General features: G+C 45.6%; 1 protein-coding gene across 4 annotated transcripts; it reads left to right on the forward strand.

The window, feature by feature from the left end:
- The first annotated feature begins 4,884 nt into the window (after positions 1 to 4,884).
- On the forward strand, positions 4,885 to 18,832 carry ORAI2 (ORAI calcium release-activated calcium modulator 2). Of its 4 annotated transcripts, none has more exons than XM_028708224.2 (3): positions 4,885 to 4,996; positions 12,921 to 13,161; positions 16,636 to 18,832. In XM_028708224.2, the coding sequence occupies exons 2-3, from the start codon at positions 12,931 to 12,933 to the stop codon at positions 17,179 to 17,181; spliced, it is 777 nt and encodes a 258-aa protein (XP_028564057.1). In that variant the 5' UTR covers positions 4,885 to 4,996; positions 12,921 to 12,930; the 3' UTR covers positions 17,182 to 18,832. The 4 variants fall into 4 exon arrangements, with proteins under 4 accessions (XP_028564057.1, XP_028564055.1, XP_028564056.1 ...); XM_028708222.2 differs by lacking the exon at positions 4,885 to 4,996 and adding an exon at positions 7,586 to 8,741; XM_028708223.2 differs by lacking the exon at positions 4,885 to 4,996 and adding an exon at positions 11,807 to 12,149.
- Positions 18,833 to 22,404: the final 3,572 nt, after the last annotated feature.

Consider the following 22,404-nt stretch of genomic DNA (forward strand, 5'->3'; position numbering starts at 1 on the left):
GGAAATATAGGCTGTTAGTCCTTTAAAATATGCTCTTTTGAGTTCCTTCCAAAGTTCCCCTTTCCCCCCAGCATAGAAGAAGACGACGCATTTGGCAAGTTGCGAACTTGCGAACACTCCAAAGGTCAGATTCATGTGCTTCAGAAAATCGAAAAGGGCATAAAACTTGGTTTAGTTGCAAATTGGTGAAAGTTCCTAAATTATTGGTATAGGAACTCGAGAGGCTTGTTATAGAGTCATGCAGCTAAACTGGAGCAACCAGCTTAGACGTCTTTACGCACTGAGCTCAGGTAGACTAGGAAGGCGAACAAAGGCTTGATCGCCTAGTCCCTCCCCAGGTGAACTAAGCCTGGTTTTAACCCCTTTGTGCATTCATTAGATTTGAGTATGTTGGTTATATATGAGGCTGGTTCTCCCACAAAGGAAAGAAGGAAGGTGGCCGGACTGAGGTGTTTCAGGAGGCAGTTCAAGGCACAAGGAAGGGCAGCGAGAAGCCTTTGGACAGCTGAAGGCAGCGAAGCAAAGGTCACAGGAAGTGATGTGTATATTGGAAATATTGGACAAGGCCAGGTGTGTGTGAAGACAGGAGCAAGGAACTTGGGGGAGATCTGGGAGTGGGCTACAATCAGGTTATTTAAGGAAAAGGGAATCATAGGGTCCTACATTTGGAGATTTAAGCCTCTTGGTATTGTGATGGTAATCTTGTGCTTGTAAGAACAGAGGAAGGGGCTGCTGGATCAGACCAATGGCCCATCTAGACCAGAAACCTGTTCTCACAGTGGCCAACCAGATGCCTGGGGGAAACCTGCAAGCGGGACCTGAGCTTCTGTGGCTTCTAGCAACTGATACTTAGAAGAATTACTGCCTCTAACCATGGAGCGTAGTTTAGCCATCATAGCAAGTAGCCAGACTGGGGGCGGCCGCCGAGACCACATAACACCGGTCTTGAAAGACCTACATTGGCTCCCAATACGTTTCCGAGCACAATTCAAAGTGTTGGTGTTGAGCTTTAAAGCCCTAAACGGCCTCGGTCCAGTATACCTGAAGGAGTGTCTCCACCCCCATCGTTTTGCCCGGACACAGGTCCAGCTCCGAGGGCCTTCTGGCAGTTCCCTCATTGCGAGAAGCAAAGCTACAGGGAACCAGGCAGAGGGCCTTCTCGGTAGTGGCGCCCGCCCTGTGGAACGCCCTCCCATCAGATGTCTAAGTGATAAACAACTACCTGACATTCAGAAGACATCTTAAGGGAAGTTTTTAATGTGTGACATTTTAGTGTATTTTTGGTCTCTGTGGAAGCCGCCCAGAGTGGCTGGGGAAACCCAGCCAGATGGGCGGAGTACAAATAATAAATTATTATTATTATTATTATTATTATTATTATTATTAGCCATATCCTCCATGAGGAGCAGCATCATGTTTAGCAGCAGACTGAAATGGGGGCTTCTGACTAATTATCAGTGGTTTTATTGATTCAAGTGCAAAATTATAGGGGAAAACTGTCACAAGGAAAGACTGAGCAATGATTTTAACTTCACATATTCTGCTGAAATGCCGCCTCCTGGTTCAGTGCTCCCCTCCTCACATCTCTTGATTAAACACTTAATTTTGTTGTATTCTCTTGCAGACCAGTCCTGGCGTATTTACTCACTAGAAAGTCCTGCTGGGTTCAAGACAGGTTGCTCTCAGGATAGGTTTTCACAGGAGTGTTGTGTTAATCTCACCTTAGTTTCCTCTAGTGCTATTTCCACCATTTTATGCTTCAGCAAAGACTTGCTGTGACTAATTTAGTGGCAGAAAACACATTTACCTTTTCCTAGAATTCACAGCATGCAATTTGAAAATCATCCTCATTTCTGCATTATTAATAGAAGAAACCGAATGCCACAGTACAGCCTTCAACCTATTTGTAGAGTACATCCAAGCTCTCGCGTAGAACATAGTTCACATTATATAAATAATTCTGCTGCGGCCAACTTCTCATGTATTTTGGTGCTCTTAGAATGTTACCACCTCTGGAGACCTGAGCCCTTAAGGGACAGAATCTGTGGGAAATCAAAATAAATGGCAGAGCTTGGGAAAAGAGAAGGCTGGTTTTTCAATCCAGGGCCAGTTTTAGAATTGGCAGTTCTTCAGGGGCTACAAAGAGAGCAAGTCTCCTTGGACTTACTCGACTAACAGTATTTCTGTTCTCCCCCCTCCACACACACACACCTTTGAGCGGCTTCAAGGTGAAATAAGAATAAAAATGGGGTCCCTTCAAGGGGTTCAGCTTTTTAAGGAAGACTGGACCTTCGGAGAGAGCGTACCTTTTAAGGCTCAAACCGGTTGGGAAATGAACAGAGACCAGACCAGGATATACAAAAGCAAAGCGGCCATAAGCCTGATCTTTAATAAAGCTGTTGCAATACGGTGCTCCCCCCATACGCAGGAGAGAAGAGGAGAACCCCAAGCCATGCGCGCAAGCCCTTATATAGACATTTTAAATTGCCCGCCCTGTAGCTTAAGACCACCCCCCAGATACATCATACCTACTTCACAGAAGAGGTGGTCTACAGGAGAAAACCTGTCTGCCATGTTACCTGAGAATGATAACTGATTACATTATTTGGGCAGTCTGGCGATTCCTTTGTAATGGTAAATACTCAGTTCTTGAGTCCAGGTCACAGGCTCGCCCTATTCATATCTTAAATGTGGGATTTGTGAGAGACAATGGGGAGAATTCCCATTTCCTTCAACCTTGCAAAGAAATATTTGAGGTCATTTTGGGAGAGTGAAAATGGTTTCAGGACTTTTCTGTGGGTGTCAGACATGTGGGTTTACATATCTGTATGTGTTTGCTTGATACATTTATGAACATCTATTTTATATATCTAAGACCTTAAAATTCTTGTAACAAAGGTATAGAAAACGAAGGTGAAATGCTCTATTGTATCAGGTTAGAGATGAGGGGGGCAGCCTGTGATTTACTTTTAAACACTAAGCACTTTCATACTTGCTCTTTGTAAATGTCATGTCCATAAATAATATAGAATAACAATACATACATACATACATACCCAGAGGTGAAAGAGAGGCACTCATCATATGCTCTGACACACCCATCCCCAGAAGCAGAAGGAAGATATAAGAATGTAATCAGAACAAGTGCTGCAATTTGCTTTTTTCCTCTTCCCTCCCTGTCCCATTTTCCTTCTGCGTCCTGCTTCTTAGTCCCTCCCTGCAGGTTTACATTCTAACTTTAATGGATTGTATGTAAGCCACTTTGGGACCCCTTTTGGCTTTAGCGTGAGGAGGAACAAATGCTCTAAAAAATAATAAAAAACCAATAATAGGCAAACCTATCCAGATGTTTCAAAAGTTTGTATTTGTTCTACTGTGGTTTTAACTTTCCACATGTTTCAAATTATGGTTGTAAATTTTTAGATAACTTTATTGTTCTTTCCTTTTTTTGTAAACCGCTTTGAGCTTTTATTCATTTCTATCATAGAATCAGAGTTGGAAGGGATCACGAGCGTCATTCTAGTTCAAACCCCTCCATGCAGGAATCTTTCACCCAACACAGGGCTGGAACCTACGACCCTAACATCAAGAGTCTCCTGCTCTACCGACTGAGCTATATTCCTTTCGGAAAACAATCAATCAATAAATAACCGCCACCATCATTTTGAGAGCTATTGGTCTGAGACTCCAGCTGCTCTGAGCGCTGATTTTAACAATGGGGGGGGGGGGCGGAGGAGCCCTCTCCGTATGCTCAGAGGCACCACCTGCCGTCCGGGAAGCTGGCAGGAGGAGAGCACATGGCTCTTGATGCAAAAGAGCTGCCACCAGAAGACTTAGGCTTGTTTCCAAGCACATTTAGGGAGGTGTGTGAAATCCCCCTAGCAAGATAGATAGATATAGAGAATCCCTCATATTATGTATATGTATATGTCCCATCACCTCCTGGCAAATAGAAGGGGAAGAAATGGAAGCAGTGAGAGATTTTACTTTCTTGGGTTCCGTGATCACTGCAGATGGTGACACCAGTCATGAAATTAAAAGACGCCTGCTTCTTGGGAGGAAAGCAATGACAAACCTAGACAGCATCTTAAAAAGCAGAGACATCGCCTTGCCGACAAAGCTCCGTATAGTTAAAGCTATGGTTTTCCCAGTAGTGAAGTATGGAAGTGAGAGCTGGACCATAAAGAAGGCTGATCGCCGAAGAATTGATGCTTTTGAATTATGGTGCTGGAGGAGACTCTTGAGAGTCCCATGGACTGCAAGAAGATCAAACGCATCCATTCTTAAGGAAATCAGCCCTGAGTGCTCACTGGAAGGACAGATCGTGAAGCTGAGGCTCCAATACTTTGGCCACCTCATGAGAAGAGAAAACTCCCTGGAAAAGACCCTGATGTTGGAAAAGATTGAGGGCACAAGGAGAAGGGGACGACAGAGGACGAGATGGTGGGACAGTGTTCTCGAAGCTACCAGCATGAGTTTGACCAAACTGCGGGAGGAAGGGAAGACAGGAGTGCTCTGGTCCATGGAGTCACGAAGAGTCGGACACGACTAAACGACTGAACAACAACATGTATATGTATATGTATATGTATATGTATATGTATATGTATATGTATATGTATATGTGTATGTGTATGTATATGTGTATGTGTATGTGCATGTGTATGTGTATGTGTATATATGTATATGTATCTCTCTCTCGCTGTATATGTATACACAGAGAGAGTATATATGTTTATCTCTTTAATGAAAAACGAAAAACATGAAACCCCTTCTTGCAACACGCGCTCGTTCCTGACTCTTCTCGCCTGCCGGGAATCGAGACCTGTCTGAGGGGCGGCAGGGAGAGAAGAGGCTTGGTCACGTGCTCACTACTCCAGAGCGATCACGTGGCGGGACCCTGGCGTTGCCTTGGCAGCGGCGAAGGCGGCGTTAGTGGGGCTGGGGCGGCGGTGCTGCTCCTGCTGCTGCTGCTGCTGCTGCTGCTGCCTGTGGGGTAAGTCGGCAGGAGGGCTGGACTTCGGGGAGACGCCTCGCGATGGGGAGCTGCTCATTTGCATATTTGCATATTGCTATTATTATTGATTGATTGCCATTATTATTATTATTTTATTTCCCTCCCCTCACCGTCCGAGGGCGGGTTACAATTAAAACACAGCATTCCTAGGAAAGCACAATATTGAAAACGGCTTAAAACAAACCAAAAGTAATAATAATAATATAGGCGCATAAAGAGGTTTAATAATAATAATAATAATAATAATTGGCTCCACCATATTGCACGTTTGTGGAATAGGATCCGTCATGGCGTGGGACGCGTGTCACTTCTCCCCGATTCACTAGTGACGTTTTTTGAAAGGGCTCTCAATACCTAAGATCTTGTTTGTTGACAGAAGAGTCAGGAGAGGAGAGTCAGGGCAGGGATTGGACTAGTGACAAACCTCACCAACCAAATCTTAACAGCATGTGTGTATTCTATGTGCAGCATATCCATACAGTGCAATGCGGTGTGAAATGATGCATAGTAAATAATGTGGATATAATGTTGTGTTATTAATACATAATTAAATGTCTAGAAACCCTACGGTTAAGGACAATAATTCCATATTGCCTGTTAGGGGCAGTTTTTAGGCAGGAGTTCCCCAGAATTATCTGGAGATGTCAGTTTTTGAACCCGATACCTTCTGTATGTGATGCAGGTGCTTGTATCGCCAAGCCCCCACCCAGACACTGTGGGGACTTACCTCTGAGTAAATGCACATTTTGCACTACAAGGGTTGTATTCAACTAAGTCCTCCTCAGAGTAGACCTATAGAAAGTAATGGTCCTAACTTAGTCATGTCCATGATGACTTCAGTGAGTCTACTCTGAGGAAGAGCTAGCACTGAGTACCACCCTAAGATTGTAAACTCCTTGGGGGCAGAGACATGTTTGTTTCTTCCTATATAATTTTGTAAGTCTTCATTATGTTGATAGTGCTCTTCCCGAGGGCATCAGTATACATCATGAGTGTACAGCTCGCTCCAACCTTGACTTTTGGCAGGGGCTGATGGGAGTTGGAGTGCAACAGCATCTGGAGGGCTACAGGTTGCCTTATGGAATTTTGTAGACAAAAATATGCAGGTTGTTGCCTTGAAGGATCTTGTTATTTAAAACAATAGGGGAAGTATTTAAGAAGAAGAAGAGGAGTTTGGATTTGATATCCTGCCTTTCACTCCCCTTCAGGAGTCTCAAAGCGGCTCACATTCTCACTCTGTGAGGTGAGTGGGGCTGAGAGACTTCAAAGAAGTGTGACTGGCCCAAGGTCACCCAGCAGCTGCATGTGGAGGAGCAGAGACGCGAACCCGGTTCCCCAGATTACGAGACTACTGCTCTTAACCACTACACCACAATAGGGGAAGTATTTAAGACAATAGGGGAAGTATTGAGAGATTTGAGGAGCCATATGAGGGCGAGTCATGATCAAAGCTCAGTTACAGATGGGGGTGGGTATTAAAGGGTCAAGCCAAAAGCCATGTGGGTAAAGGTGGTTTTCTGATGATGGATTTGAAAGGTGGGAAAAGCAGGCATTGGCACAGCTGCAGCACATGTTCAGGGACATAACATTCATGTAAAAAAATATGCTGAGATTCAGGTTTTACTATGCGGGCTGTTTAGCTGTAATAATAAACATTCACTCATTCAGGGACAGAGTTTTAGCCAGCTGTAAGAGAGCAAAGGTGGTTCCATTTAATGCTTGACAAACAGAAGACCTTCATTTGGCCTAGTAGGTGTTCATGTGTGTCAAATGAGAAAGGGAGGAGAGCTCAAAGTGTAAACACAGCATAGTCCACATATGAAATGCTTTTAATTCCTATGGATTTCCATGGAAGAGTATTCAGTGCATCCTTAACTCTCTCACTTCATCAGTGAAAAGGTACCACCCTAGATTTCAGGCATGGTGCCATCCACCTTCACCCCACTGAAGGAGAGACAGGGGAGAGAAGCCTGCTGGACATCAACTTTCCCCTTTTCCTTTTTGTACAGTGGAGCGGCTTCCACGGCTATGTGCATTTTGCTTACTCAGTTTAAGAACATAGGCTGCTGGATCAGGCCAGTGGCTTATGTAGCCCAGCTTCGTGTTGTCACAGTGGTCAACCAGACGCTTCTGAGAAACCCACCAGCAGGATTCGAGCACAAGAGCACTCCTCCCCTTCTTGTGGTTTCCAGCAACGGGTATTCAGAAGCATTAAAGTTATAAGGTAAAGGGACCCCTGACCATTAGGTCCAGTTGTGGCCGACTCTGGGGTTGCGGCGCTCATCTCGCTTTATTGGCCGAGGGAGCCGGCGTACGGCTTCTGGGTCATTTGGCCAGCATGACTAAGCCGCTTCTGGCGAACCAGAGCAGCACACAGAAACGCCGTTTACCTTCCCGCCGGAGGGGTACCTATTTATCTACTTGCACTTTGAGGTGCTTTCGAACTGCTAGGTTGGCAGGATCAGGGACCGAGCAACAGGAGTTCACCCCGTCGCAGGGATTCGAACTGCCGACCTTCTGATGGGCAAGTCATAGGCTCTGTGGTTTAACCCACAGCGCCACCCACGTCCCATTCAGAAGCATTACTGCCTCCCAATTTGTGTGTTTATGGCAGGAAACAAAATGTGCTGCATTTCAGACATTACGATGAACCTGCATTTTTCTACGTGAGTAATAGATCATGGCCTCATTCCAATGACTCATCATGCACCCTCCGTCACCAGCTAAACAGTGCTAGAGCTAACCGCCCTCTTAGCACTGGCTCTGCATCCATCGATCTGCTTGGAACAAAAGATTTCACTCTCGATTGTGCCACAGGGCAGCCTCTGAATGCATAAGAACAAGGCTGGGGGCAGGGAGATCTGCGGGAGACATGGAAGAAGGGGCATGTATATCTGATTCAGCCAAATATGATACGGTTTGCTGCCCTGCAAGGCTATTGAGTTGGGAGGAAGAAATGAACACACTTCTAGGGGTGGAGTGAGGAAGAACAGAGGAATCTGGAACAATGATCTTTTAGGGAACAGTTGTTCTTAGACAGATAGGAAGCTGGTCTCCTATTGGCAGCACAAATGGGAAGAAAAAAAATAGATTATTTGAAAACTCTGGAGTAGTGGCGGTTAGGGGCATGGGGGAAGGGAGAGAACAGAGATTCACTGATGTCCTGCAAATGTCCGTGGGGTGATGAAGAAGGGGTCCCAAGAGACGGGTACTAAGAAAGGACCTCTGATTTGATGAGAAAAGAGATGGAGTGAAATTTACGGGAAGCATGCAAAGACAAATTCAAGTTTTGCATGGAAATATTACAGATTGTACCTCCTTCATTTCATGGGCTTTTCCTCCCCCATTTCCCCCTCTATAGCTGTGGGGGGGGGGGGGAGAGAGACTATGCACTGAAAAACTAATTCAAGGGAAAAGAAGATTGAGTCTGGTGCATACAAGGATATTTTTTTCCCCTCCCTCTCCCCTTGCTTACATTGTTCACTGCTCTTGGGGGAAAGAAAAGGGATGTAAGGCTTTCCCCCTGCTGCCTTTGAAGCAGAGATGACAAACAAGATCAAACCCAGCATCAGCCAGCACTCCTGAAGCACTTCCCCTCTTCGGAGTGCTTTGCTGACATGACTTGTGGCGAGACCAAATGCTCTCTCCAAGGCAACGCCCACCGAAGCCCGTGGAATTACAGCGGGGGCCCAGACTTAGCAGAGGCTGCATTCTCAACATCAGGGTAGGTTTTTTATTCCAAGTCAATGAATAATTTGTGATAATCCGATGTTCTTCCAGCCTCCGGCTTTGTAAAGTATATAGTCTGTGAGTTGGTATTGCCGCTTCATTTTGCAGGGGTTGGTGGAGTAAGTTGAGATTGCGAGAGGAGGAGATGTCTTAAAGGTTCTTGTATTGAATGTAAATTAGGATCCAATAACCCAATAGCAGTTAAAATGTTAGGCTAGCACCTGGGAAACCAAGGTTCGAATCTACCCTCGGCCATGAAGCTCCCTGGGTGACATCAGGCCAGTTACTAACTCTCACCTACATGCCGACTTAACAGGAGTATTGTGATCATAAGATGAGTTCAGAGCATTGAGCTTATTGGAGAAAATGTAGGCTATAAATGTAATAAAATTAAATCCATGAAGGAGAAGGCATGAAGATGCCCTTTTGGTAGTCATGATGTGTGATGATCAGGCAAACATATTTTTAATGCATATTTGCATTATGTAAGCCTACCTGGGAATGCCACAGTCTGTAATCACTCTATTGGAGTGTGTGTGAATGTGCGTGTGTGTGTAAATGACAACATTGGCTCCAGCCACTGCCACAGCTTCTGCTAGTCATGCCCACTGAGGTAGGGCACCCACTCCTTGAGGCTAAAACGATTGGCAGTCCCTGCTGTAGCAGCTTCCCCACACTATTTCAGTTTATAGCCTTTCAAAAGCGTAGGAGTGGGCTGTGCATTAGAACACAATAAAACGCAACAAAACTCGTAGAAATTTCTCTGCTCTTTTCTAACTAGGCTGTGATCCTCCTGAAAGCTCATCCATGATTGTGATCCTTTACTGCAAATGTGATCCTAGATCTTGGTCTTTGTGATCCTCAAAGGGAGGTTTAGTAACACTTCTAGGTGGTGATCACGCTTGGACTTCAGTGAGTCTCCAGGGGGAAGGAAACCTGGAGGAAGCTACTGATCATATTTCTCTTCTTCCCTTTGCAAACCTGATATACCAGTAGGACCATTCAGAGGTCACCTTTTGCAGAGCTTGGAGATGAGAACGGGGGTATTGGAGAAGACAGTCTGTAAGGCAGAGTTGGGGAACCTGCAGCCCTCTGGATGTTGCTGGAACTCCTCCTCCTTGACCATATTGGTTGAGGAGTGTGCTATTGCGCTCCTGCCCTGCTTCTGGGCTTCCCATAGGCATCTGGTTGGCCACTGTGAGTACAGGATGCTGGACTGGTCAGAGCTTTGATCCGATCCAGCATGACTCGTCTTATGATGCCTTTGGAAGTCCGAGACATCTTACAGACCCAGGTTCACAATCTCTTTTTTAAGGTATGTTGGATTGAAGCCATTAGGGCATAATAGGTTGTCAGCAGTTCATTGAATTATTCCCAGAAGAGAACAGTGAGCTTTTGTTAGGTGCGGTCATTGAAAAGAGCAGGGTAGAATTTATAGCTAAGTTCTGTCTCCACTTTCGGAGGCGGTATGCCTCTAAACATCAGTTGCTAAGATTTACAAGTGGGGAGAGGGCCAGCGGCGTAGCTAGTCACTCGGGTACCCGGGGGCGGGATGAATCGCCCATGGGGGCAGGGCAAGCTACCCACTGGGCAGAGCAAGCCAGGGCAGGGCTGTAGGGCAGCTGTGGGGGAGGCAGTGGGCAGAAGCAAGCCCCACGCTGCCATTTCGGGCAGCATGGAGCCTGCAGGCACCAGGACCGCTGCATCACTCCCAGGAGAGACGCATGGCTTGGGTGCACTACACGACCCACGGTAAGTGCTGCCCCCCGTGATGTGGCACCCAGTGCCCCCCGTCCCCCCAGCTATGCCTCTGGAGAGGTCTGTTGCACTCAGGTCCTGCTTGTTGGTTTTCCAGAAACTTCTGGTTGGCCTCTGTGAGAACAGGATGCTGAACTGGATGTTCTTATCTATAAAACATTCCTTTTTTATTGATATCACTCAAGTCCTATCTTCCAAATAAAGGTAGCTGTTGTGGTGCAGGGATTGGATTGTGCCGAGCAGCATCTAAGAAGCCAAAGATGTGGCAAATATTGATGGTACCCAGCATACCTACAGGGCAACTTCCAGCCCCTCACGCACTACCTTGACTTCTCTGAGCTCATCCAGGTGACCTGTTTATTGAGCATTTGTTCTGATTTGCTTGCACAAAGCTTGATCTGTTTTAATTACACCAAGCCTAAATTTACCAGTGCTCTCTTGAATCTCTCCCCTACATGAACCTGGGACCCTGCCCTAGTTATCCCCCTCAAATATAGACAGAGCAATTTCAGCAACGCTTCCTCTTTTTGAAATTCCCTCCGTGGGGACACTTGGCCAGCTTCAGCGTTGTTTTCTTCATTTAGGCACCAAGCAAACACCTTCCTTGTCCCCCCCCCAAAAAAAAGGTTGTTGGTATTTCTAATAGTGTACTCCAAACTGTCCTTGGGAATGCTTTAAATTTTTTAAATCTTTCATGTTAAATATGTTTTCCTTTGGTGAGCCTCTTGAGAGCTTCCAAGCTGAAAAGTGGAAGATCAGTTCTATAAATGAAATTAGTGTGCTTCAGGGAAAATGAATGCACCAATACTTCATAAAAGTAACAGAGTACAGGATTCTTCCTATACAGTATTGTGGCTATCTTCATGTTGCATCTCTGGGGCAAATACATAATTTGGGGGGTAAGGAAGCTGGGAATATTATTTGATCATGCCCGTGGGACTACTATAGAACTCCCAAGCTTGCAGCCCTCACATCTGATTTTCTGTTTGAACGGTGTTTTATAAGTGAGTGAGGTCCATCTCACTGTAGTCTTTATTACCTTGAGCTTAAATTCTTTTCTGAGTTCTCTCTCTCTCTCTCTCTCTCTCTCTCTCTCTCTCTCTCTCTCTCTCGTCTCTTTCACACATACACACACAGTTCTTTTTCTAAAATTGTGGCTCATGAATGAAAGCTTTCTCCATTTCCACCATATAAGTAGATGGAAAAGGGGAGGAGGCTTTGAATACTTGGAGCAAATACTAATGTTTTGAGGTGCGAGCATTGAATTTTAAAGAACCAATCCTTGCACAAGGCGCAGGGGGAGGGGGGGGAGAGAGACTAAATGCCTTTGCTCCAACATATCGCTTAGCAACTTGGGATTTTTAAACTCTGGGGTAGAATGGCAGGGAAGAAGGATTCTAGAGAACCTGCTCAGAGAAACTGGGGGTTAAGCAAACGCTCTTCCTCTCTCTTGCCGAACCTTCCACCCCCACATTCTGCTCTCATTATGCAAACAGCGCTGCTCCACAGACAGCTACGTTTGCATATCTCCTGGCAGTAGTTTTTTGCAGAATGAGAGTGTTTGGACAGGGATGAGTGGTTGAGGAACAATAAAAGGAAAAGGAGGTGTATGGGTGAGAGGGAGCAAGAGGGAGCTGCCTAAAAGGTAAGAAACCTCACCCCTTTCCTCTTTGTTCCTCCTGCCAGGACCAGCAAGGCAACAGCGAGCTGTGGGCTCCAGGTTGACTAGCAAGCGTGGCTTGTTAGGAAACAGCGGACCGTGATCCTTGGTTCAAATGTAACGGGAAGCTTCTTGATTTGTTTATTCCGCTCAGACTGAGGAGAAGGGAAATGGGAGCAACCGGGCAGAGTGTAGCACTGCTTAGTCTCAAAAAAAAACACTGGCTTAACATCTGGCTTAACATGACATGCGAAGGTGGCCTACGTGTTCCCCTTCACCGGCTTTCTCTCTTGCTTAGGATAGAATGTAAACTTACTCACTTGAACTTTTAAATCCCTTCATGATCTTGCTCTTTTTTATCTGCCTTTGTAGTTATTCAATGCACCATTGGCCGAGCTGTTTCTTATCTCCTGTCCTGTCTTCCTTAAAATATTCTGCAGACTTCTTTGTCTCACAAGTTATTGAAAACTCATCTTTTCCTTCTTGTGTTTTACCTATCCATGCACTGTTTCGCTTTTTAAATTTCTTTCCTGTTCCTGGGCTGACGGTTGAATATTTTGCATCCTTTCTCTCCCCCCCCCCTTTCCCTACACTCTCCAACTTGTGGGGAGTTTCTCATTTTGCTCCAGCTACCCTCTCCTCTAATCTCATGTGCTTTTAGATTGCAAGCCAGGACTCGTTTTGCTTTGACTTCCGCACAGCGCCTGGCGTGTATCTGGTGTTTGCAATGCTGATTTTCCCTCAACTTTCCCACAGCTTGCCTTTCATGATGAGTTCCGAGTTAAATGTCCCCGTGGATCCTCCCGCTTCCACTTGTTGCACTGAGCCGGCTGCTAAGGGCATGGACTACCGGGACTGGGTGCGTCGCAGTTACCTCGAGCTGGTCACCTCCAACCACCATTCCGTCCAGGCCCTTTCATGGCGGAAATTGTACCTGAGCCGAGCCAAGTTGAAAGCTTCCAGCCGGACTTCTGCGTTACTCTCTGGATTTGCTATGGTATGTTTTCATAGCAGCTTGTCTGCAAAAATCTGCTCTGATCTTTGAACCATTTGGTCTGTCGCTTGCAGTTAATAGCTAATGCAAATGCCCTAATGCTGACCCAGGATCAGAAGCAGCCTGAGGCAGAAACAAAAGCTACATCATACAGAAAAATCCCATGCATCTGCGATCACACCATGTGAATAGCTGAGCATGAGACTCTTAATTCCAGGGCCTTGGGTTCAAGCCCCACGTTGGGTAGAAGATTCCTGCTTTGCAGTGGGTTGGACCGGTTGATCATCATGTTCCCTTGCGACTCTATAGTTCTATGATTCTAAGTGGTAATTTGTTGGAAGAGTGCGGTCCTCCCCTCAGGAACAGTCCAGGGCATTTTGATGCTTGAAACAGAGCAACGGATGGTACCCCAGTCAAGGTGCATAGTGCCTAAGCACAGCTGTCAACTTTTCCCTTTTTTTTAAGGGAAATTCCCTTATTCCGAATAGGATTCCTCGCAAGAAAAGGGAAAAGTTGACAGCTATGTGCCTAAGGCTAGTCAAGTTTTTAAACACCTGTGCTAGAAAATCCCACCAACGCCTCTCCCATTTCCTGTCCGGGCAGTAAAAATAAAAATGCAGTACAACAATGGTAAATAGCTAATCATTTGCTGCCCTTTAGTATCACCCCAAATCAGCCACCCTGAGTCTTGCCCTACCTAATGGTAGGGCTAGCTCTGATTCCTGGTGCTCTTGCATACATCTCCCCTGAATGTAGAAATATAAGCAGCTTGTCAGTTTCATTTCTGTGTCTGAAAAGATTGGCTCCATGTGCCTTTTGGATGGCTTCAGCTCACATTATGAACACCAAGTGAGAGGGCTCTGAAAGGGGTTTAGACCTTAGTTGCCTTTGGCTGACTGGCATCCAACACCCTTCTAAAATGTACAGGGTTTTTTTTGTTTTCATTATGTATTTTATGTATTTTTTAATTTTATGATCTTATGTTGTGAAGCGCCCTGAGATCTATGGGTAGAGGACAGTATACAAATTTAATAAGGTGGGGCGGTTCTGTCGAAACGGCTCTGATCGGCCCCTTCCATCTGGCACGAATAGATAACTGAGCAGGGCATGGCCTCTTTCCCCTGCCACAGTCCTGAAGGGAAGGGAAGAGAAAATGAAACGTAAGCAGTGTAGAAGGCTTCTGTCCAGCTGTAGTAGCATGGAACAGACATCACTTTGCATGTCGTGTTATCTAAGAATATTAAGCCTTTTGTGATCCTGCCCCCGTGGGCATTTTGAGGGGGAGGCCCCGAGTGCTGTCTCACGGTGCAGGTAGGACCAAAAGACATGGATGGCAAGAGAGATGCTGCGGTGACCTGCAACCCCAGTGCCATGTTTGTCTCCCTGCCTGAGAATGTGCAAAGCTAGACCTGCGGCAAGCGCAAGCCTTGCTGGTAGAGAAGGTAGATCAGCTTGAGGCCTGCCGATCTGCACTGGGCAAGATGAGGATGCCTTGGAGACATCTATTCAGTGGAAACCCGAGGGTGTTGCTTGAGATGTGCTGTTGTAAAAGCTCAGTGGTGGAGTCCACGATTTGCATGCGAATGTCCTAGGTTCAACCCCTGACATCTCCAGACAGAGTTGGGAAAGACCTGGAGAGCTGCTGCCAGTCAGTGCAGGCACTATTGAGGTAGATAGATCAGGAGTCTGACTCCGTATAAGGCACTTTCCTATGTTCTTTGGAGCTGGGGTGTGTGTGTATTTTTATGCAAAAAGGCACTGTAGCACAGACTACTGCTAATTTGTATATTGAATTAACCTACTTAGAAAATGTTTTCCCAGAGAGACCTGACCCAGATGGTTTCTCGGTCTGGCACGATTGTGGAGTAGTTTTTAGGACACACACACACACACACTTCAGGGAGCCTTTCTGTATGTCTACTGAGGCACCCCTGTGCCAACTCAGCAACCTGCAACATGCAGGAATGTTCTAGAGCGCGTGCTGAATTCATACAAGGCGTTAGCCTGGACCTTGGGCTTCCTTGTAACATTGTGTGAACTGAAAGTGCACTCTAGCGCAGAGGTGCACCAAGTTTGGCTGGTCTTGGTAACCTGTCAAAATCTGTGCTTGCTAGCAACCTTGCCCCCTTAAACTGAAAAAAAGCAAGAAAAAAAGCATTGACTCGCTTTTGGGCAGCGGGGGGAAACGAGGGGGAATTGAATCGAGTATCCTGTGCAAAGAGTCATTTCACTTATGGAATAAAGGCGTCAGTCCATAAATTACCACACATTGCAGGTGGTCAGTAGCCATGTCCTTTCAGCATTGCGTACATAATAAATTTGCACCAGATTGAAGATAAAGTCTTGGATTTTGTTATGCCTGTACTTTCCCCCCTCCCGCGCGCGCATGTGTGAAGTTAGCTTATCCATCAAAAGTAGATCCCGAAGTTGTGACAGCCAAGCTTCCAAAAGGTCTATATTTAAAGTCTTCCAGAATTTCATAATTATAAGGCTTGCTGCAGTCATTAAACGAGTTATACACTTTTTATTATTATTTGAAAGATCCCGAACAGCTTCTGCATGAAATGAAAAGAGGGTGATCTTGGAATCTAGAGGTGTGTTTTGCTTAGTGATTAAACTAGCTTCATAAAACACTTTTCCCAAAAAGGAAATGCCCTCGAGGGTGTAGCTACCACATATGGGGGAAAAACCACCTGTCAACTTTTATAATGATCAAGTCCCACTTATAACAAATAATAATAAATAAATACTCTTCCTCTCGACATAGGCATTCTAAATAGTAACTGTTTATAGATTTATTCCCTATTAATTTGTCCCCTTTTAAAAACCATCTGAGCCATCCCCACGTCCCATGACAGTGAATTCTGTGTTAGTTCATGCATTGTGTGAATGATAATTGCTTGTGTGGATTGTTCTTGTGGGTTAGCAGTTGTCACAGACTGGTTGGATGCAAAGGAATAGTGGGAGGAACCAGCTGGGGAACCCCCCTAGGGAAGAAAGCTCAGAGCCCAGGGATTGGTGGTGGGATGACAATGTGTGGTCAGAGGAAGAAGACTGGGAAAAGGAGGTGTCGGAAGCTGAAGGGGTAACAGGGCCTAGTGAGCTGGGAGAGTCCATGGCAGAGAGATGTTCAGAATCAGAGGCAGAAGTTGAAACAGGAGAGGTGGGAGGCCAAGAGGCAGAGATGAGATAGGCTGGTGATGAATCACAGGCTTCTCCCTCTCCCACTTGTATCCCAGAACCAGAAGAGGCATGAAAAGGGCGGAGGAGAGGTTGGCTACACACAGGCACAGTCTCCAGTTGCTTGGAAAAAAGTGCTGTGGGATGAGCTGCCATGCTCATCAGGCCTAACCCTCTGCCCAGTCTGTGCCTATTGTGTTCTTGCTATTAAAGAGCAACTTGACTGGTGTGATTTACTGCCAACTCTCTCCTGGGTTTTGTAGAGGCAAGCAAACACTGACGGATGTTGCTTTTCAGGTGGCGATGGTGGAGGTCCAGCTGGAGATGCAGTACCAGTACCCCCCAATGTTGTTGATTGCCTTCAGTGCCTGCACTACCATCCTTGTGGCTGTCCATCTCTTTGCCCTGCTCATCAGCACTTGCATCCTCCCCAACGTGGAAGCCGTGAGCAACATCCACAACCTGAACTCCATCAGCGAGTCCCCCCACGAGCGCATGCACCCCTACATTGAGCTGGCCTGGGGCTTTTCCACTGTCCTGGGCATCCTCCTCTTCCTTGCTGAGGTCGTCCTCCTGTGCTGGATCAAGTTCCTGCCCGTGGACTCGGTGCTGAGAAACGGCACCGCCATCGTCCAGAAGACCAGCCAGCACACAGGGTGGCAGGCAGCCCTCATCTCCACCATCATCATGGTCCCGGTGGGGATCATCTTTGTCGTCTTCACCATCCATTTCTACCGCTCCCTCGTCCGCCACAAAACCGAGCGCCACAACCGGGAGATTGAAGAGCTCCACAAACTGAAAGTGCAGCTGGATGGGCACGACCGGGGGCTGCAGGTTGTGTGATGGCCAGCGGGTGCCTTTCTGTTTGCAGCTCTGAGGATTTTCATAACAGGAATTAACCCCCAGGTGCCTAACATTCTCAGATGCCAAAATGTTCCCCGGTGGACGCAGGTCTGGGCGGCCAGCTCTTTGAATTTGTGGGTGATGTTACTGTGTCGTTAAAACTGAACCCTTTACCTACATCTATGCAGTTGTTTGAAGGTGGGCTTGTCCTTTAGAGTTCCACATTTTTAGGTGGGTGGGAAGGGAGACAGATTAAGCAATTTTTAAAAATATGCATCAGTTTTAGCAAAGTGGGGTTGTGTTTTTCTGCAGGGGCTTCTATGCAGAGTGAGGAAAGGGGTGTGATGCTCTCACTGGCAATTGATTTACAAACTTCGCTTCTGGAGTGGAGTTTGTAAATCACAGTATGTGAACATCTGTGGAATCTGTCCACAGTGACTTTTTTTACACTGGGGGGGGGGGCAGGGACTATTTCTGGAATTGTGAAAAGACCAGAAACTGGGGTGGGTGGTGGATGCTTTCAGAGATGAGGAGTTTTTCCTCTGTCCAGTTCAAGTAGCTTCTATAGGGTTGAAAGAGTTCCCATTGAGAAAGCGGCTAGCGAGGGCTCCATTGCCTCTGTGGAAAAGCTGGAGATTATCTGTCTTTCAACACAAAAACCAGGTCGCAAAGAACAGAAGGGCTTTAAAGAGCACCATGTAGTATTTTACACAAGTAGAAATGCAGGTGTGAATGTGTAACCAAAGTTTGTTTGTTGTGTGTATATAAAAGGCTGTAGCCTGAAAATCTCTCTCCTAGCACAACCCCCAATGCGCTTTAGAATGGGCACAGTGTCCACTTGTACATTGCACAAGTTTTGTACATTGCACAAGTTTTGAAAACTGACACAGAGCAGAGCTGGTCGGCCGGTACCCCTAAGCCCAAACAGCCGTCATCAGCTGCTGCTCAAGCAGTTTTTCGTGTTTGTGTGTGGCCCAAAGCTATATCGGTGATGTAGAAACAGGAAGAAGAATCACATCATGGGGGTGGGACATAGGGAGGGATGGGGCCTCTTCTTCCTGGAAGCATTCTGTTCCCTGAAGAGCTGGCTGCTTTGACACTTAAACAGCATTTATACAGGATGCCACCCACCACCACCCCCGGCCACCAATGTTCAGAGTGTGTTTGGCTAACTGAAATCAAAAATTGAGGGGCCATCCAAGCTTCTTTCTCGTGCAACAACATGATCAACATATGATTTGTGATGAAGTAGCCCTGTTGAGCTGGGATCAACTTTTAAGCAAACCCACATAGCATCTGCCAGCTGCTTGAGCCGTTGTGTCCTGTTTCACGGAGGCTTATGACATCCCCGGCGTTTCTGTATTGCAACAACAGGATAACTGTATGGTACGTGAGAAGTTTGCGGTCATTGGGAACTGCACCTTGAAAACAGAAAAAAGTGCTCTTTTGTATGCGTAACAGTCTTGTTCTGAAAGAAAATACAGCACCTTGGACCTGATTTGCTGTACAAACACTGTTGCCAAAATGTTTAAATTAATCTGTATATTGGTAGTATGTCCTTAACGGCTATACCTCATTCCTCCTTTTTCATGCTTGGCTGCCTGCGGGACACACTAATCATATTACAACTAATAAGTATATTGTATTTACATCTCCTTTTTTTTTTTTTAAATAATCTTTATTAATTTTCCAAGAAGGTTACATTAAGAATCAAAACTCAGGAACATAGAAACTTACATCCAAAAAAAAGAAAAAAAAAGAAAAAAGAAAAAGAGGTTCACCTCTTCCCACTTATTTTCAATAACTTCTTTTCAGGACTTCCCCACGTCTCCTCCTATTGTTTCCCAACTCCAGTTTATTTATTCTAGCAAGTTTTTCCCCTAGACATCCTGTACCTTATTTTATTAAAATTACTTAACCCTAGTTTGATTAAATTCATTTTAATTATAAAATTATACTTTAGTTCATTGTTGTGCTAGCATTTTATTAACGTATATCCCTTAATCCTCTATATAAGAGTAAAAGAGCAAAAAAGAATATAAGCATGTTTCTAAAAAAAGAAAAAAAAGATACCTTTCCTAAAATTGCCACCCTTTCCCTCCCACGGATTCCCCATTCTTATGAAATATTCTTTATTCTATAAAAATCAAAAGGTAAAAAAAAAAAGAACTTCAACCCCCTTCGGACTGTTAAGTCCCACCCTTCTCCCCCGGTTTCAATCCTTAATCAAAGTACATTTAGTCCATCTTTCTAGCCTGGTGATCTCACGTCCGAGGCGCGCAAATCTCTCACAGTTCCTTTCAGCCGATTTCTTCGAAAGTCTCTCATGCTTAACTCCCAGGATCGAAGACTTGTTTTCTCAATGTTGGCGGTGATTCTTTCAGTTAGGCCTGTTTGCTTATGTCCCATATTCCAACACTGTTTCATAAATCTATATGTCCCAAATAGTCCTGTTTTCACCTTGGTCAGTTTAGGTTTCTTCTTAGCAGATCTTGGTCTCTCCTCTCCTTTATATGGTGTCTCAGCCTTCCCTTCCTTCAGCTCCTTTTGCTTGGCAGGTGTCTTTTCCTCCTCAATCTTGGGTTCTTTCCCTTGTCCAGCTGCCTGTGTTTTAACCAACGAGTCCCTTTCCAAGTCAGTTAGTGTATTTTCAGATAGCTTCGGGTCTGGTGGGCTCGTAGACAAAACAAGGCCTTTCTCATTCCTCTGTATCAATTTTCCCACAAGAGAGATCAGCTCCTTCAAGCCAGCACGTATTTCCTGTATTCCTTGTTTTAGTTCCATTCTTGCAATGTCCAAGAGTCCCCTCTAGAGGGATTCTGGTTTTAGTGATCTTTCCCTCTCCGATCCAAAAGTCAAACTTGTTTGTGTCGATCTTTCCTTATTTGTAATATTTTGTAGCGATTTAATCGGTTAAAGTTTCAATTTTCAGTTCTTTCAACTTTGACAGCTAGTTTGACAGCTGTCAAAAGTATCTATGTCTCAGCAGGCTCTTAACTCGGGTTGCTCCCGGGCTTGAGTAGGGTGATACTTAATTTCAAACAAAATAATCTCTTGTCCTCCAGCACCTTAGCTTAGGTCTTTTAAATCCGTGAGGTGTGTATTTTTTATCCAATCTCACAAATTTTCCCGCAACTTTAGTTGTCAAATCCTTGCTTGCACTGTTAACAATATGGAGGAGACGGACTTCCCTTTTTTTTCATCTCCTCCGTTCGTACCAAATCCAAACCGAAAAAATTTATAATCCAATTTTCAAATTACTCACGGGTTGTTGCTCTTAGTTTTGAGTCCAAATTTAGCAGGAAGAAGTTAGCGCTGACTGAAGAATGGCATGCGGCTTCGCTCGGCAGGGGTAGCAGAAGACTCACAGCACCACGCCGCTCCCAGGCACCCGATCCTTAGCCTTTAAAAAGGCTCTTTCACGGGTCGGGGGGGGCGCTTACGATGCCCGCCGAGTCACCATGTCCACGTACCCCGTGTACGTGGTTTGTGAGGGTCCCCGTGTCGCCGGCACGGTAAGACCCGATCCCCTGCTGAGCCGATTCCCTCCGGAGCTCGGAGGGAATCCGCCATTAGCCAGACGCGCCAACCCGGAAGTCCTGTATTTACATCTCCTCACTCTTCCCCCACCACGTGTAAATTGTGAAATCTGCCTAAACTGCCAATTATTAAATACTTCTAAGCAATCTTTGAGATACTTTTAAAAAAAAAATCTGTTACCTCTATGAAGTCCTTTAGAGTCAGGGAAAGGCTTGTGCGATTGTGGGGTACCCGAACTCATTTCTGCACTTGGCCCAAATCACAAGCCTGATATGGATTCGATCTGCGAGTTCTTCTGAAAGCCCCAGTGATGCAAGTGCGTGGGACTCCCTTGGAAGCACAACAGCATGCAAAGTTTGGAGTCGCAAGCTTCCTTGGGAACAAGGCCTCCAGGAGCTGGAGGGCTGCAGGTAGTACATATTGACTCTCTTAATTTTCATTGTAAACCACCCTGGGATAAATATTACAAAGATGGTGTATAAATGCTGTCAATAAATCTGTAGCACAGTGGGGGGAAATACCGTAATTTTTGCTCTATAAGACACACTTTTTCCCTCCTAAAAAGTAAGGGGAAATGTGTGTGCGTCCTATGGAGCGAATGCAGGCTGCGCAGCTATCTCAGAAAACAGAACAGCAAGAGGAATCGTTGCTTTCGCTGCACAGCGCTCCCTCTTGCTGTTCTGGCTTCTGGGATTCAGAATATTTTTTTTCTTGTTTTCCTCCTCCAAAAACTAGGTGCGTCTTATGGTCTGGTGCATCTTATAGAGCGAAAAATACGGTAATAGAATCATGGAGTTGGAAGGCACCTGAAATGTCATGAAGCCCAACCCTTTCCCTATGCAGGAAATCTGCTCAAGCATCCCTGCTAAGTGGCCCTCCGGTCACTTTAAATCAGACGGGAGGGCCACTTAGCAGGGATGCCAAGTCCATCAATTTCCAAGGTTATTCTTCCCCACTTTCAAACGCTCATACTGCTGGGAAGTTCTTCCTTAATGTTTAGTCGGAATCCTTTTCCTTGCAACAGTTAAATTATGCTGCCAATTCATGGTCTCAGAGCTTGCGTACAAATCCCTAGCATCTAGTTTTCTAGACAATCTCTCCCTGTATTGTCCCACCTAGGCTTTTAAGATCCACCAGCAAAGGAAGCCCTCATTATTCCAGCACTGGGTGAAGCCTGCGGTGTTTGGATCTGAGTTAGGACCTTCTCAGCGTTGCAGAATTCCCTTTCTATGGTATGGCTGGTGCTGGCATCGCTTTGCTTTCAGCACAAGCTAAAGACTTGCCTTTTCTACCAGGCCTTCAACAACACATCCACCTGATACAGTGGTACCTCGGGTTACATATGCTTCAGGTTACATACGCTTCAGGTTACAAACTCCGCTAACCCAAAAATAGTACCTCGGGTTAAGAACTATGCTTCAGGATGAGAACAGAAATCGTGCTCCGGCGGTGCTGTGGCAGCAGGAGGCCCCATTAACTAAAGTGGTGCTTCAAGTTAAGAACAGTTTCAGGTTAAGAACGGACCTCTGGAACGAATTAAGTACTTAACCCAAGGTACCACAGTACGATGAAGTTGCATGTTTAATACAGAGGAGCATATCAAGGGAGTTGATGAAATTATTTTTGCCATTGCTTGTTAATGTCATACTGCACATTTCTTTTACTGCGCGATAGTGTATGTAC

The sequence above is a fragment of the Podarcis muralis genome, chromosome 15 (genome assembly GCF_964188315.1).
Source record: "Podarcis muralis chromosome 15, rPodMur119.hap1.1, whole genome shotgun sequence".
NCBI lineage: Eukaryota > Metazoa > Chordata > Lepidosauria > Squamata > Lacertidae > Podarcis > Podarcis muralis.

What these genes read in the sequence shown, in the direction of transcription:
- ORAI2 (XM_028708222.2), top strand. Translation starts at nt 8,635, where the DNA reads ATGACTTGTGGCGAGACCAAATGCTCTCTCCAAGGCAACGCCCACCGA. An exon ending in GCTGCATTCTCAACATCAGG is followed by an intron (nt 8,742 to 12,920) that starts GTAGGTTTTTTA and finishes ACTTTCCCACAG; the next exon opens with CTTGCCTTTCATGATGAGTT. An exon ending in TACTCTCTGGATTTGCTATG is followed by an intron (nt 13,162 to 16,635) that starts GTATGTTTTCAT and finishes GTTGCTTTTCAG; the next exon opens with GTGGCGATGGTGGAGGTCCA.